Here is a 12,142-nt window from a genome sequence, read left to right on the forward strand (position 1 = left end):
TTTGTTTTTAGAAACAAGAATGGCCCATTCCTCCTCTTCGTTTCCTTTTTACATGTCCACACACCCCTTGTCACCACAGAGAAGTTTCTTGGGAAGAGTAGACATGGTTTATATGGAGATAATGTAGAGGAGATGGACTGGATGGTGGGTAAGTGGTTTTGTTTTTAATGAAACCGACCTTTAAATAAACTTGTCTAAAAAAAATTAAAAGGCATGGTAGGTACCATTATAATTACAACAACAAATAGATTTAACTGCCTGAAGCAAGTCTATACAATATATGGATGTGCCAGAGGATCAGGACCCTGTACACTGCCCCTTGCTTTAAACATGTATCTGTCATTCTTAGGAAGCAAATACAAGCAGTTGTTGTGGAGTATATTTCTTTTAGTTTAAACTCTATTCTGTGTAGTGCTGTGATAGTTACAGAGAAGTAATGTAATCAGATTGTAGAATACAAACATTTTATTACATCTGGCCTCAAAGAATGCCTTTAACATAGGTTTAATTCAGCAAGGTTCAGACATGACAGTTGTCAGTGTAAAATTGAACGTGCACAGTGTACTCAGTTTCATAGATTCATAAATTCTAGGACTGGAAGGGACCTCGAGAGGTCATCGTCCAGTCCTCTGCCCTCATGGCAGGACCAAATGCTGTCTAGACCATCACTAGGGGCTGTGGGAAGCTGCGGCCAGCACACCCCTCGTCCTGCACCACTTCTGGTAGCCCCCATTGGCCTGGAGTGGCGAACCACGGCCGTAAACAAACTGGCCCAGCCCACCAGGGGGCTTACCCTGGCAGGCTGCATGCCAAAGGTTGCCGATCCCTGCTTTAATGTATTTATCCCCACAACGCCCCTGTGAAGTAGGGAATTGTGATCTAGTGCCTAGAGCGTTGGATTGGGACTCAGTGACTTGGGTACAGTTCCCGTCTCTGCTGCTAGCTGACTGGGTACCCTTCAGCAAATGACTTCCCCTCCCAGTGCTTCAGTTTACCCATCTGTAAAATGGGATTAATGACACTGATTTCATCTGAAGATATCAGGGCTTCTTGCAAAGTGCTATATTAAACTTAGGTATTAATAATAACCACAATTTTACAGCTGGGGAACTAAGACACTGAAAGGCTAAATAATCAAGGTCACACAGGAAATTTGTGAAGGAACATAGACTAGGTTAGTGCCCTAACCACTAGACCATCCATCCTTTTGATACACTTGAGCTGTTGCACCTCATCCGTAGCCACAGGAAGCACCTATTGCCAGTGAGTTTCCTAAATACTGGGCCAAAAGTTATGAGATCAGACCTGCTCTCCAACTTTTTGTAAAAACAGCATAGGTGTCTGTCTCAGATCCTAGCAAGTGCTCCCTGCTGGCCATCCACTAGGACTGCTGTGAGGGGAGTCCAAGCCTCTGTGCTCTGGATCCACAGGGTGTTAAGCTTCTGGAGCCTCAGCAAGCTGCTGCACTGTTGTTCTCTCTAGTGGTAGCACTGACCCTGTCTGCTACCCCTTCTTGGAAATGGGCCTTAGGACAGGTGGGCTGAAGAGCTCCCTCAGGACCAGCACTTCGACCTGAAATACCCCTCTTAAATACATCTCTCCTAAAACTCCACCCCAAAGATGTGAAGCTTCTGAAACTCTCTCAGTCAGGAAGTTGTGGTGAAGTGTTCAACACACACACACACACACACACACACACACACACACACACACACACACACACACACACACACACACACACACACACACGCTATGTACAGTCTAAAACCTTTATGCTCTTCTATACTTAATTGTGCAGAACACAGGAGAGTACAGAGCATTTAAAACAACAAACACTAAACCTATTTTTAATTCCCTTACCATGCCATGCCTTTGAGCTGGTATCTGAGTCCCTGCTGTGGTCCAGAGCTCTTGGGGCTACCTAGGTTCAGGAAAGTGGGCAGTGCCCACCCTCCCAATGGGGCTGCTACTTACTATGTGACCTCTCTCTCTCCTGGCCAGGAGAAAATGGACTGCTGCCCTGTGCAGACCAACTTCAGCCCTCCCCCCAACTTTTCTTTTTAAACCAGTCTTTTGTCCAAGGGGAATACATTTCCAGCAATTGGATACTTAAGAGTCAACTGCCCTCTGTTGTTGTGCCACCAGCTTTTGGAATGTTCAACCCAACATGGAGACAGACCATAGAAAAGACAAGTGTTTGAACACTGAAAGTGGAGTGTGCAGCTGACAGATACTAGCATTCATAATTTTACACAGAACTCCTAACTTGTACAGACTTATTCTCAAATCACAGTGCCAAATCCCATGAGAGGGTTTGCAGCTCAGAATTCCAAGCAGAGGGAGGTGCCTCCCTACAGCACAGACATGGGTGCCCAACTTGCCAAGTGGGGCAGGGTTTAGAACACCCCTTTTACCTTGGTATCTCTCATTGACTAGTTTAGGTGGGGAACCGCTAGCATACTGGGCTTCTGTGGTTCCCATTCTGAAGTGCCCTCTTTCCCCATTCATTATATATGGAGCCTAGGTGCCCAACTCAGACATGATGAATGCCAGTGATTTTCTACATGCTTAAAAGTTAGGTGTGGTGACACTCAGCATCACCACGCCTAAGTTCCTTTGTGGATCTAACCCACACTGACTTCACTGGACTCTGGATCAGGTCCTTAATGACACGTTTCTCACTACTGAATAGCACTGTTTTTCTTTATAGGCAGAATTCTGGATGCTATTGACAAAGCAGGCTTGAAGAATAACACATTCACTTATTTCACATCTGACCATGGAGGACACTTGGAGGCTCATAAACAAAATGCCCCATTAGGTGGTTGGAATGGAATATACAAAGGTGAGAACACAGACTGTCTGTGGAACCTTATTTTAAGAAAGAAAATGCTATAAATAGGTCCAGGTTGAATATATTTATAATAAGTTATAGTCTGCTTGATCATGGAGCTCAGAATGGAAACTATTTAGGTTTTAGTTGCCTATCTCCAGACTCACCAGCATCTATACTTGTATAACAATACCGTGATATCTGAGCACCAGTCTTCAGTGTACTTATCTGCAACACCCCTATGAGGTAGGGAAGTACTGTCATTCCCCACATATGGATGGAGAACTAAGGCACAGAGAGGCTAGTGTGCCTACTGAAATAGGAAGTCTTGGCAGAGCAAGGACTTAAATCCCTATCTCCAAAGCCCTGGGGTAGTGCCCTAACCACTGGACCATCCTTCCTCTCTTCCATGCCAATAATTTTATACCAATAAATGCAACTGGATAATGGCATGGAACATATCTTTATAAAATTTGTAGATGACACTGTTGTGGAAAATTGACCACACAGTTTATTTTGTATCAGACAGATGAAGCTCCTTTATTTTATACAAGCATATATGCATGGAGAGTCGGCATGGCCCAGGCAAGGTGGCAAGCTGCTCTGCTCTCCATAAATTTCTAGCCATCTTATAAAGGTTAAAACCACAGACAAATTACACATACTTCCGTATTAATTACCTTATTTGGAATACATTGCAAAATTAATATAGGACAAAAGCAAAAACAAGCATATCGCCCACTAGGCCCCTCCCCCATTACTCACTGTCTGTTCTTTTGCGGTCAGCAACCTTTCTAACACTGTTGTGGTTATATATTTAATAAGCCTGGCTATTGCAAATTATGCTACTTGAGGACTTTATCACTCTGCCCCCTCATGCCCTTTATACACTGTGACAAAGTTCCTCCTCTACCTTGGTGGGTCCTGCGCTTATTGGCAGATTTGCTCACGTCAGTGATCCTCCCCACAGACTGGGTCAGCTTCTCCTGTGTCTGATCAGGAGTTGGGAGGTTTGGGGGGAACCCAGGCCCTACCTCTACTCCAGGTTCCAGCCCAGGGCCCTGTGGATTGCAGCTATCTATAATGCCTCCTGTAACAGCTACATGAGAGCTACAACTCCCTGGGCTACTTCTCCATGGCCTCCTCCAAACACCTTCTTTATCCTCACCATAGGACCTTCCTCCTAGTGTCTGATAACACTTGTACTCCTTAGTCCTCCAGCAGCACACCCTCTCAGTCTAAGCTCCTTGTGTCTCTTGCTCCCAGCTCCTCACACACACTTTCTCTCCTCTGGCTCCCCCCTCCCTGACTGGAGTGAGCTCCTTTTTAAACCCAGGTGCCCTGATTAGCCTGCCTTGATTGGCTGCAGGTGATCTAATCAGCCTGTCTGCCTTAAGTGGTTCTAGCAGGTTCCTGATTACTCTAGTGCAGCCCCTGCTCTGGTCACTCAGGGAACAGATGCTTCTGTGGCCAGGAATGTATCTCCCTTCTCTTCCTCTGCTGTGGAGGGAAGGTAGGAGAGGGCTGCTGCTGCTATTCCTGTGGGGCACTGGGCCCTCGCTGCTGCTGCTGTTACTGCTCTAGCTGCTCCCCTGGCTGGGCTAGACACCACCACCCACCCCTTTCTCTGCTATCTGCTTGATGGCTGGGTAGTAGACCCCCCACTCAGTTGCTGCTGTTACTCCACCTACAGCCCCTTGAGTGGGGGGCTGCTGACCTGCTCCCCAGAGGAGGGGAGTGAGGGACCCCAGCTCCAGCCCTTGTTACTGAGGACAATGACGACGCCACCACCACCATCTTCTGAGCAGGGTCCCTCCTGCCTGGCCACCAGACCACCACCACCTGGAGCTACTGTGGCTCTTGCTGGGGAGCTGTTGGAGCCCCGTGAAGAAGGAGTAGGAGGAGAAGGGGACCACCCGCTGCTGGAAGACCGCGTGATGACCGCTGTGGAGGGGGCTTTTCTGGACTGAGTATTTTTCAAACTGTGCTCTTGTGGGAGGGGTCTGGACTGTGTCTGTTGGGACACCGGGGGTGTGGCGTGGAGCCTGCTCCTAGTCCCTCTGTACCCCCTTTGCCCCCACCATCATTGTTACCCCCTCCACCACCCACGTTGGCTGTTTTCCTTCTGCTTCGACCTCCTGCCTCTGGGACTGAGCTGCTCGCCTGGCTCACCACGCCCACTTTCACCATTTGGGCCTGCAGCAGCCAACCATTGACTTTTTGCACAAGTGCCCGTGAATGCACCCCCTGCCCCCCTGGACTGACCCCCCCGCCCCCCTGGACTGACCCCCTTTCCTTTGCCACAAATGTCAGCTCCGCTTATTTCCCTCTGCAGCCCTGATTGTCCTGCCCCAGCCCTGCAGCTCACCCAGTGGTCCCTCCAGCTCGCCCTTCCGCCCCCCTTACCCTGTGATTCCCCCAGCCCTGATTGGCCCCTCCGCTCGTGTGCCCATGCCCCCTCCCATGCGCTTGTGCCCTTCCCCCATTTGCGTTTGCCCTTGTTCACTGCACCCCCCATGCTGTTATCCCCCCCAGTCCCCTAGTGCAGCTAGGGGAGCTGGAATTCCCCTCTGAGTCGGTGACCTCACACCCTCCCGCCCCTAGGTCCTTGGTTGCTCCCCATGCCCCTTTAGCCTTCCCTTTCCCTCCTCCCCTGCCTGCAGCCTAGCAGGGAGGGGTGATCGCCTCCTCTCCCTCCCCTCCCCTCGCTGTTTGTCTGCCTCCCCACTCTCATTATGGCGGGGGACGTGGCGGGGGAGACCCCTCACGATGCTCCCACCGCCGCTCCTCCACCTGCCTCTGTGTCCATTCCCCAGGCCTCTACCTCGACCGCTGCTGCCGGTCCACATGCCACAGCCGGTGGCGGCGAGTACCGGGGAGACCTCCGCTGCTGCCATGTCCCTTGGCCCTTCCGATTCAGGGGGAGCCCCCCCAGCTGGTGGGAAAGGTCAGGGTGGGAAGAAGGGTAAGGGCCCCACTAAAAAGACCAAGCCCTCCATGGTGGGGACTATACCTGCTGCCACAGCCCCGCTACCGGCCGTGGCATCCCTCCCCACTGCTCCCTTCACCAGCTCCACGGGTGTCCCTCCCTTGGCCCCCAGGGCGTACGCCCAGGTGGCAGCGGCCCCCCCGCCTGCCGCTGCTCCTCTGACCGCCGCTTCCGCTACCATCTATAGCGGCCTGGGCCCTTTCCCCACCTTGACCAGGAAGCACGGCGTCCGTTGCCTCCTGGTGCCCACCTCGCCCCACGTGGAGACTTACGTGCGGGCGTTGGTGAGGGTGGTGGGGCCCACGGCCATCGTGGTGGCCTCCAAAATGTACGGGAGGGTGTTCTTCTTCCTGGCAAAAGAGGCCGCCGCCCAGGAGGCGGTAGAGATGGGTCTGGCGGTGGGGAGCATATTCGTCCCCCTGGAGCCATTGGAAGACCTGGGTGTCTGCTTGATTCTGACCTCCATCCCTCCCTTCCTGCCCAATGCTGCCCTGCCGCCCGCCCTTCCTGCCCTGGGACGCCCCATCTCTGTCATCAGCCCTCTCCCCTTGGGCTGCAAGGACCCCGCCCTCCGTCATGTTCTCTCGTTCCACCGGCAAGTGCAGCTTCAACTGCCACCGGCTGTGCGTGACGGAGAGGCACCCGAGGGGTCCTTTCTGGTCCCCTACCAGGGAGCCCACTACCGGGTGCATTATTTGACGGAGGAGGCCCCATGCTACCTCTGCTGGGTGATGGGGCACGTCCGGAGGGACTGTCCCTTGGCCCAGCACGGAGGAGCGTCCGGGACCCCCAAGCCCTGGCAAGACACCGGCCCTGTCATCGCCGATGCCCCTGGCTGCCCGGCACCCGAAGCTGCCCCTCCTCCTCCTTCTCGGTCCACCACTGTGGAGAAGGGTGTGGCGGAGATACTGCCGGGCGTGGGAGAGGGCTCGCCCCAGGGAGAATCCTCTTTCATTCATGCTACCCCACCATTGCCTCCCCAAGTCCCTGAGCCATCACCCTTGCCCCTCGACCCGACCCCTGTTAGCCAGCCCCCAGATGATGCCATGGAGGGTTGGTCGTTAGTGCAGGAGAAGCGGGGCAAGCAGAAGGCTCGGGCTCCGTTACATCCTTCGGATTCAGAGACCCCCCCGGAAGAGCAGGAAGGGGGCACCGATGACGAGCCTTCCGCTTTGCCCACTGATGACTCCCTTTTTGTGGTGACAGCTGGGGACACCGTGACAACACCGGAAGGTAACACTGCCCCTCCTCCAATGTCCCTTCCCATGGAAGCCCCCGAGGGAGCCCCTCTCGCCCCCTTACCATCTGAAGCCCCTGCAGGCACTGAGGTGGGCATCGCTTCGGATGCTGGCAGGAAGGGCCCTGGGGTGGCAGACGGTGATCTCCCTTCCATTTACGAAGAGATCAAGGCCCTGGGTCTGACCCCGGTCACGCGGGGGGAGGATGACCCTCTGCCGGCAGGCCTCGATCTGAGCGACCTCACCCCGGTCCCCCTGTCCCCGAGTTCCCTTCCCCTGACCGCTGCTTCTGCTCCCACCTCTGAGGGTCCCCTGGGGTCTTCCATCAGCCCGGCTGTGGGTGGCACCCCGCTGACGGCCGCCGAGCCCATTGAAGTGATGGCCAGTGCCCGGCTGCCGGGACTCGATTCCCATGGGTGTCCCTTTTAGGTGTGGAGCACCCGACCTCCCTCCCGGGCAGGGATCCCATTGACGACCATCCATCTCTGGATGCCGGGGCTGCCGCACAAACCACTGTGGCTGAGCCCGGCATTGTTGAGGGTCCCCTTCCCACTCCCCAGATCCCTGAGCCTAACCAGGAGGGGCCACCTTCCAGCGGGCCAACTATTGAGGCTCGGGATCCTGCTTCTGCCCCCCTCCCCGATTTTCTTCCTGATCCCTGCCCTGCTCCTACTCCTGACCCCTGCCCTATCCCTGATGCCAGCCCCATCCTTGTCCCCTCCACCTCCCGTGATGCCAGTGCCGCCTCTGGGAATATCCCCAGGGAGCAGCTTTAATGGTTTTTCCCTGTCCCAACCCATCGGGGCTGCTGTTTTCCTTCTGCCACCCCCTGTTGAACTGGGGAGCGGGGCAGGCCGCGTGGCGTCAGCTCATCGGGCGCCACGTCGGGGGTCTACCCCCTGCCTGCCCGCCTCGGTGGGCCACAGGGCTGTGACGGGAGACCCACTGGGGGAAAGTCATAGATCAGTGACTCCGCCCCCCCATGTGCTGAGGGAGGAGCTGCGGGAGTTCCTTGAGGACGTCTGTGGCTCCCGTAACAAGATCCAGCTTGCGCTGCAGCGGTGGGGGGACTTCCATCAGATCCTCCGGGCCGCAAGGGCCCTCATGGGGGAGGGTAAGAGGACCAGGAAGCAGGCCGCCGCAGCCTACCAGCGGGTCCGCCTCTTCCATTACTCTTCACTCACATACGGGGTAGGTCATGGATTGCTGCGCGGCCTGACGGAGGCCATGGGCATGTCTGCTAGTGAGGATCCCCCTCAGCCCCCCTCATGGCGCCGATCATCTTTGCCACGTTAAACACCCGGGGATGTAGGATGGATCTCTGCAGGAGCCAGGTGCTCTCCTTCCTTCGGGACGGGGGGTACTCTGTGGTTTTCCTGCAGGAGACCCATACGGATCCGGCCACTGAAGCTAGCTGGCGGCTGGAGTGGGGGGACGGGATCTACTTTAGCCACCTCTCGGTTCGCATGTCTGGACTGGCGACCCTGTTCTCCACTGACCTACGGCCCAAGGTGCTGGGGGTCACCGAGGCTGTGCCGGGCCACCTGCTGCACCTCTGGGTCCGCATGGAGGGGCTTGTGGTTAATCTTGTCAATGTTTATGCCCCGACATCAGGCCCAGAGAGATAGCATTTTTATCAGCAGGCATCTGCCTTCCTCAGCTCCCTGGATCCTTGTGAGTGCCTGGTCCTGGGCGGGGACTTTAACACCACCCTCGAGGAACAGGACCGCTCGGGGACCGAGCAGAGCCCGGCCATCTCGGAAGTCCTCCGGGAGATCGTCGAATGCCACTCCCTGGTGGACGTCTGGCACAACCACCACCCGGACGACGTCTCGATGTTCACTTTCGTCCGGGTGGAGGCCCATCGGTCGCGCCACTCCTGGCTGGACCCCATTTACCTGTCACATCTCCACCTTTCACGAGCCCACTCCTCCAGTGTTTGGCCGGCCCCCTTTTCAGCCTTGCCAGCCTTGCCACCGTGACGGCCTCTCTCTGCGTGGAGAGGCCAGGGCCAGCCTATTGGCACTTTAATAATAGTTTGCTGGAGGATGTGGGCTTTGTGGCATCCTTCCGGGAGTTCTGGCTGGCCTGGCAAGGGCAGAGGCGCGCCTTTTCCTCGGCGCGGCGGTGGTGGGATCTGGGGAAGGTGCGCGCCCAGCTCTTCTGCTGTGATTACACTGTGGGCGCCAGCAGACGGAGGGATGCGGCGATAGGGCAGTTGGAACGGGAGGTCTTGGAGCTGAAGAGGTGTCTGGCCGCCAGCCCCGAGGATCCATCCCTCTGCGGAGCATGCCGGGAGAAGCAGGAGGAGCTCCGGGCCCTCGAAGACCATTAAGCTCGGGGTGCCTTTGTTCGATCCCGCATCCATCTCCTTTGGGAGATGGATCTCAGCTCCCGCTTCTTCTACGCCCTGGAGAAAAGGAGGAGGCCAAGAAGCACGTCACCTGCCTCCTAGCGGAGGATGGCACCCCCCTCACGGATCCGGTGGAGATGTGCGGGAGGGCAAGGGCCTTCTACGCAATTCTTTTCTCCCCGGATCCGACTAATCCTAAAGCAGAGTGCTCTGGGACAGACTCCTGACAGTCAGCACGAGTGACTGGGACCGGCTAGAGCTGCCTCTCACTCTGGCCAAGTTCTCGGAAGCCCTCCGTCATATGCCCACCTATAAATCTCCAGGCATGGACGGGCTGACCGTGGAGTTCTACCGCGTGTTCTGCGATGTCCTCGGCCCAGACCTGGTCATCGTCTGGGCCAAGTCTTTGCAGAGTGGGGTCCTCCCTCTCTCGTGCAGGTGAGCCATGCTCGCCTTATTTGCCGAAGGGGGGGACCTCCGCGACTTATGGAATTGGCATCCCCTCTCGCTCCTCAGCACAGACTACAAAATTGTTGTGAAGGCCATCTCGATGCGGGTAGGGTCCATGCTGGCGGACGTGGTCCACCCAGACCAGACCTACATCATCCCGGGCCGCACGATTTTTGATAACCTGTATCTGGTCCGGGACCTTCTGGAATTAAGGTATAGGGATGATCTGTCATTCGCCCTCTTGTCCCTGGATCAGGAGAAGGCGTTCGACAGGGTGGACCACGGGTATCTCCTGAGCACTCTGTGAACGTTCGGTTTCAGACTCCAGTTTGTGGGTTTTCTCTAGGTGCTGTATGCTTCTGCGGAGTGTCTGGTCAGGCTCAACTGGACCCTGACCGAGCCGGTCAGCTTCGGGCGAGGAGTGCGGCCGGAGTGTCCCCTCTCGGGTCAGCTGTACGCTCTGGCAATTGAGCCCTTCCTCTGTCTCCTCCGTCGGAGGCTGACGGGGTTGGTGCTTCGAGAGCCAGAGCTGCGGCTGGTCCTGTCGGCGTACGCCGACGATGTGCTCCTTGTGGTCCAGGACCCGGGCCACTTGGTGCGTGTGGAGGCTTGCCAGGCTATCTACTCGGTGGCCTCCTCCACCCTGGTCAACTGGGTCAAGAGCTCTGCCTGGTGGTCGGGGATGGGTGGCAGGTGAGCTCCCTCTCACCTGCGCTTTAGGCCATCCAGTGGAGCACGGGTCCGCTGCTCTATCTTGGCGTTTACCTTTCTGCCATGCATCTGTCTCCGCCAGAGAACTGGCACGGTTTAGAGGGCAGGGTGACGGAGCGGCTCCGGAAATGGATGGGACTACTCCGGTGCCTCTCACTTTGAGGGAGGGCACTGGTGCTCAATCAGCTAGTTCTGTCCATGCCTTGGTACTGGCTCAACACCTTGGTCCCGGCCCCGAGTTTCCTGGCCAACCTCCGGATGACAATTTTGGAGTTCTTTTGGCCAGGAATGCACTGGGTCTCTGCAGGGGTCCTCCACCTGCCCCTGTAGCAGGGGGGGCAGGGCCTGAAGTGCCTACACACTCAGGTCTATGTCTTCCGCCTCCAGGCCCTGCAGAGGTTCCGGTATGGTGCAGGTAATCCAGCGTGGAGCGTATTGGCGCACGCCTTCCTCCACCGCTTCCGAGGGCTCCGATACAACCGGCAGCTCTCTTACCTCCATCCGAGAGGTCTTCCACGAGACCTCTCTGGACTGCCGGTCTTCTGCCAAGACCTCCTCTGGACCTGGAAGCTCTAATCCACTAACTCACAGACACTGTTTTTGCTAACACGGGCTTTGCTTCTGCTTCATGTTATCATTATTAAAAAAAAAAATGACTCCCGTTAGTCTAAAACATAGGGAAAAACTTTTAAAACATTTTTTTAACCTAGCCTGATAGTTAATAGTTTAAATATGTGTTTGTTGTTTTTTTAAGCCACCTTTTTATAGTTTTTACCATGTGTTTACTAAACAGGCTCTGCCTTAGTAAATTCCCCTTTTAAACCTAGTTTTCAATATTACTTAATGTTTAAATGCTCTTTTCTTAATTTACCCTTATATTTAATACATCTTTTACATTTTTCAAAATTTTCTATTCTTCAATAACCTGCCAAAATAGACCTTTAAAATAATTTGTCTCTCCTTACTCAAACTCACTAAAAATCTTTTTTCTTTAATAACTTGCCTCTCTCTTCTTTCAAACTAGCCCTCTAAAAACAAAAATATCTTTTTTTTCTTTTCTCTTTTTATTCTTTAATAACCTACCAAACTAGACCTTTTTTAAGAAGTATCTTGCCTTGCTCAGCCTCACCAAAAAACCTTTCTTTCCTCTTTTTTCCTCTAAACCAGGCCTGCAAAACTTGTAAAGCAGTGAGGACCGTATTACTCCAAAGAAAACAGCTGAGGGCCCACACACTCCCCTCCCCTGAAACACCCCCCAGTGCCACTCCCCCCCCCCACAAAACACACACCCAGCACTGCCCGCCCTGCAGAAACAAACCCTCCTTCCCCAGTGCCGCCCTGCCGAAACAGCAGTTTTGAACCTTGAAAATATGCTATAGTGGGCCCCAAGGTAGTATAATTAAGGTAAAAGAAAAATGTCTTTTTTGCTAGAAGTAGAATAAGATCTTCCCCCCCAGTTTGTAATCAATTGCCCTGTTATATGAATGTGGAAGGCAAGCAGGCACCTCCGGACAGCTGCAACCCTTGGAGAGGGGATGGGAGCCAGACCAAGGAAAATCAGACTTGTC

The 12,142-nt window shown here is 54.5% G+C and overlaps 1 protein-coding gene across 2 annotated transcripts in view; it reads left to right on the forward strand.

Moving 5' to 3' along the window:
* The window catches only part of LOC127039426 (arylsulfatase H-like), a 58,356-nt gene that overhangs the window by 19,839 nt on the left and 26,375 nt on the right, over positions 1-12,142 (forward strand). For both annotated transcript variants that reach the window (XM_050933175.1, XM_050933184.1), the window contains exons 7-8: positions 12-148; positions 2,711-2,845. In XM_050933175.1, coding sequence (XP_050789132.1) covers positions 12-148; positions 2,711-2,845 — 272 coding nt within the window. The remainder of the gene's footprint in view (positions 1-11; positions 149-2,710; positions 2,846-12,142) is intronic.

The sequence above is a fragment of the Gopherus flavomarginatus genome, chromosome 1 (assembly GCF_025201925.1).
Source record: "Gopherus flavomarginatus isolate rGopFla2 chromosome 1, rGopFla2.mat.asm, whole genome shotgun sequence".
NCBI classification, from domain to species: domain Eukaryota; kingdom Metazoa; phylum Chordata; order Testudines; family Testudinidae; genus Gopherus; species Gopherus flavomarginatus.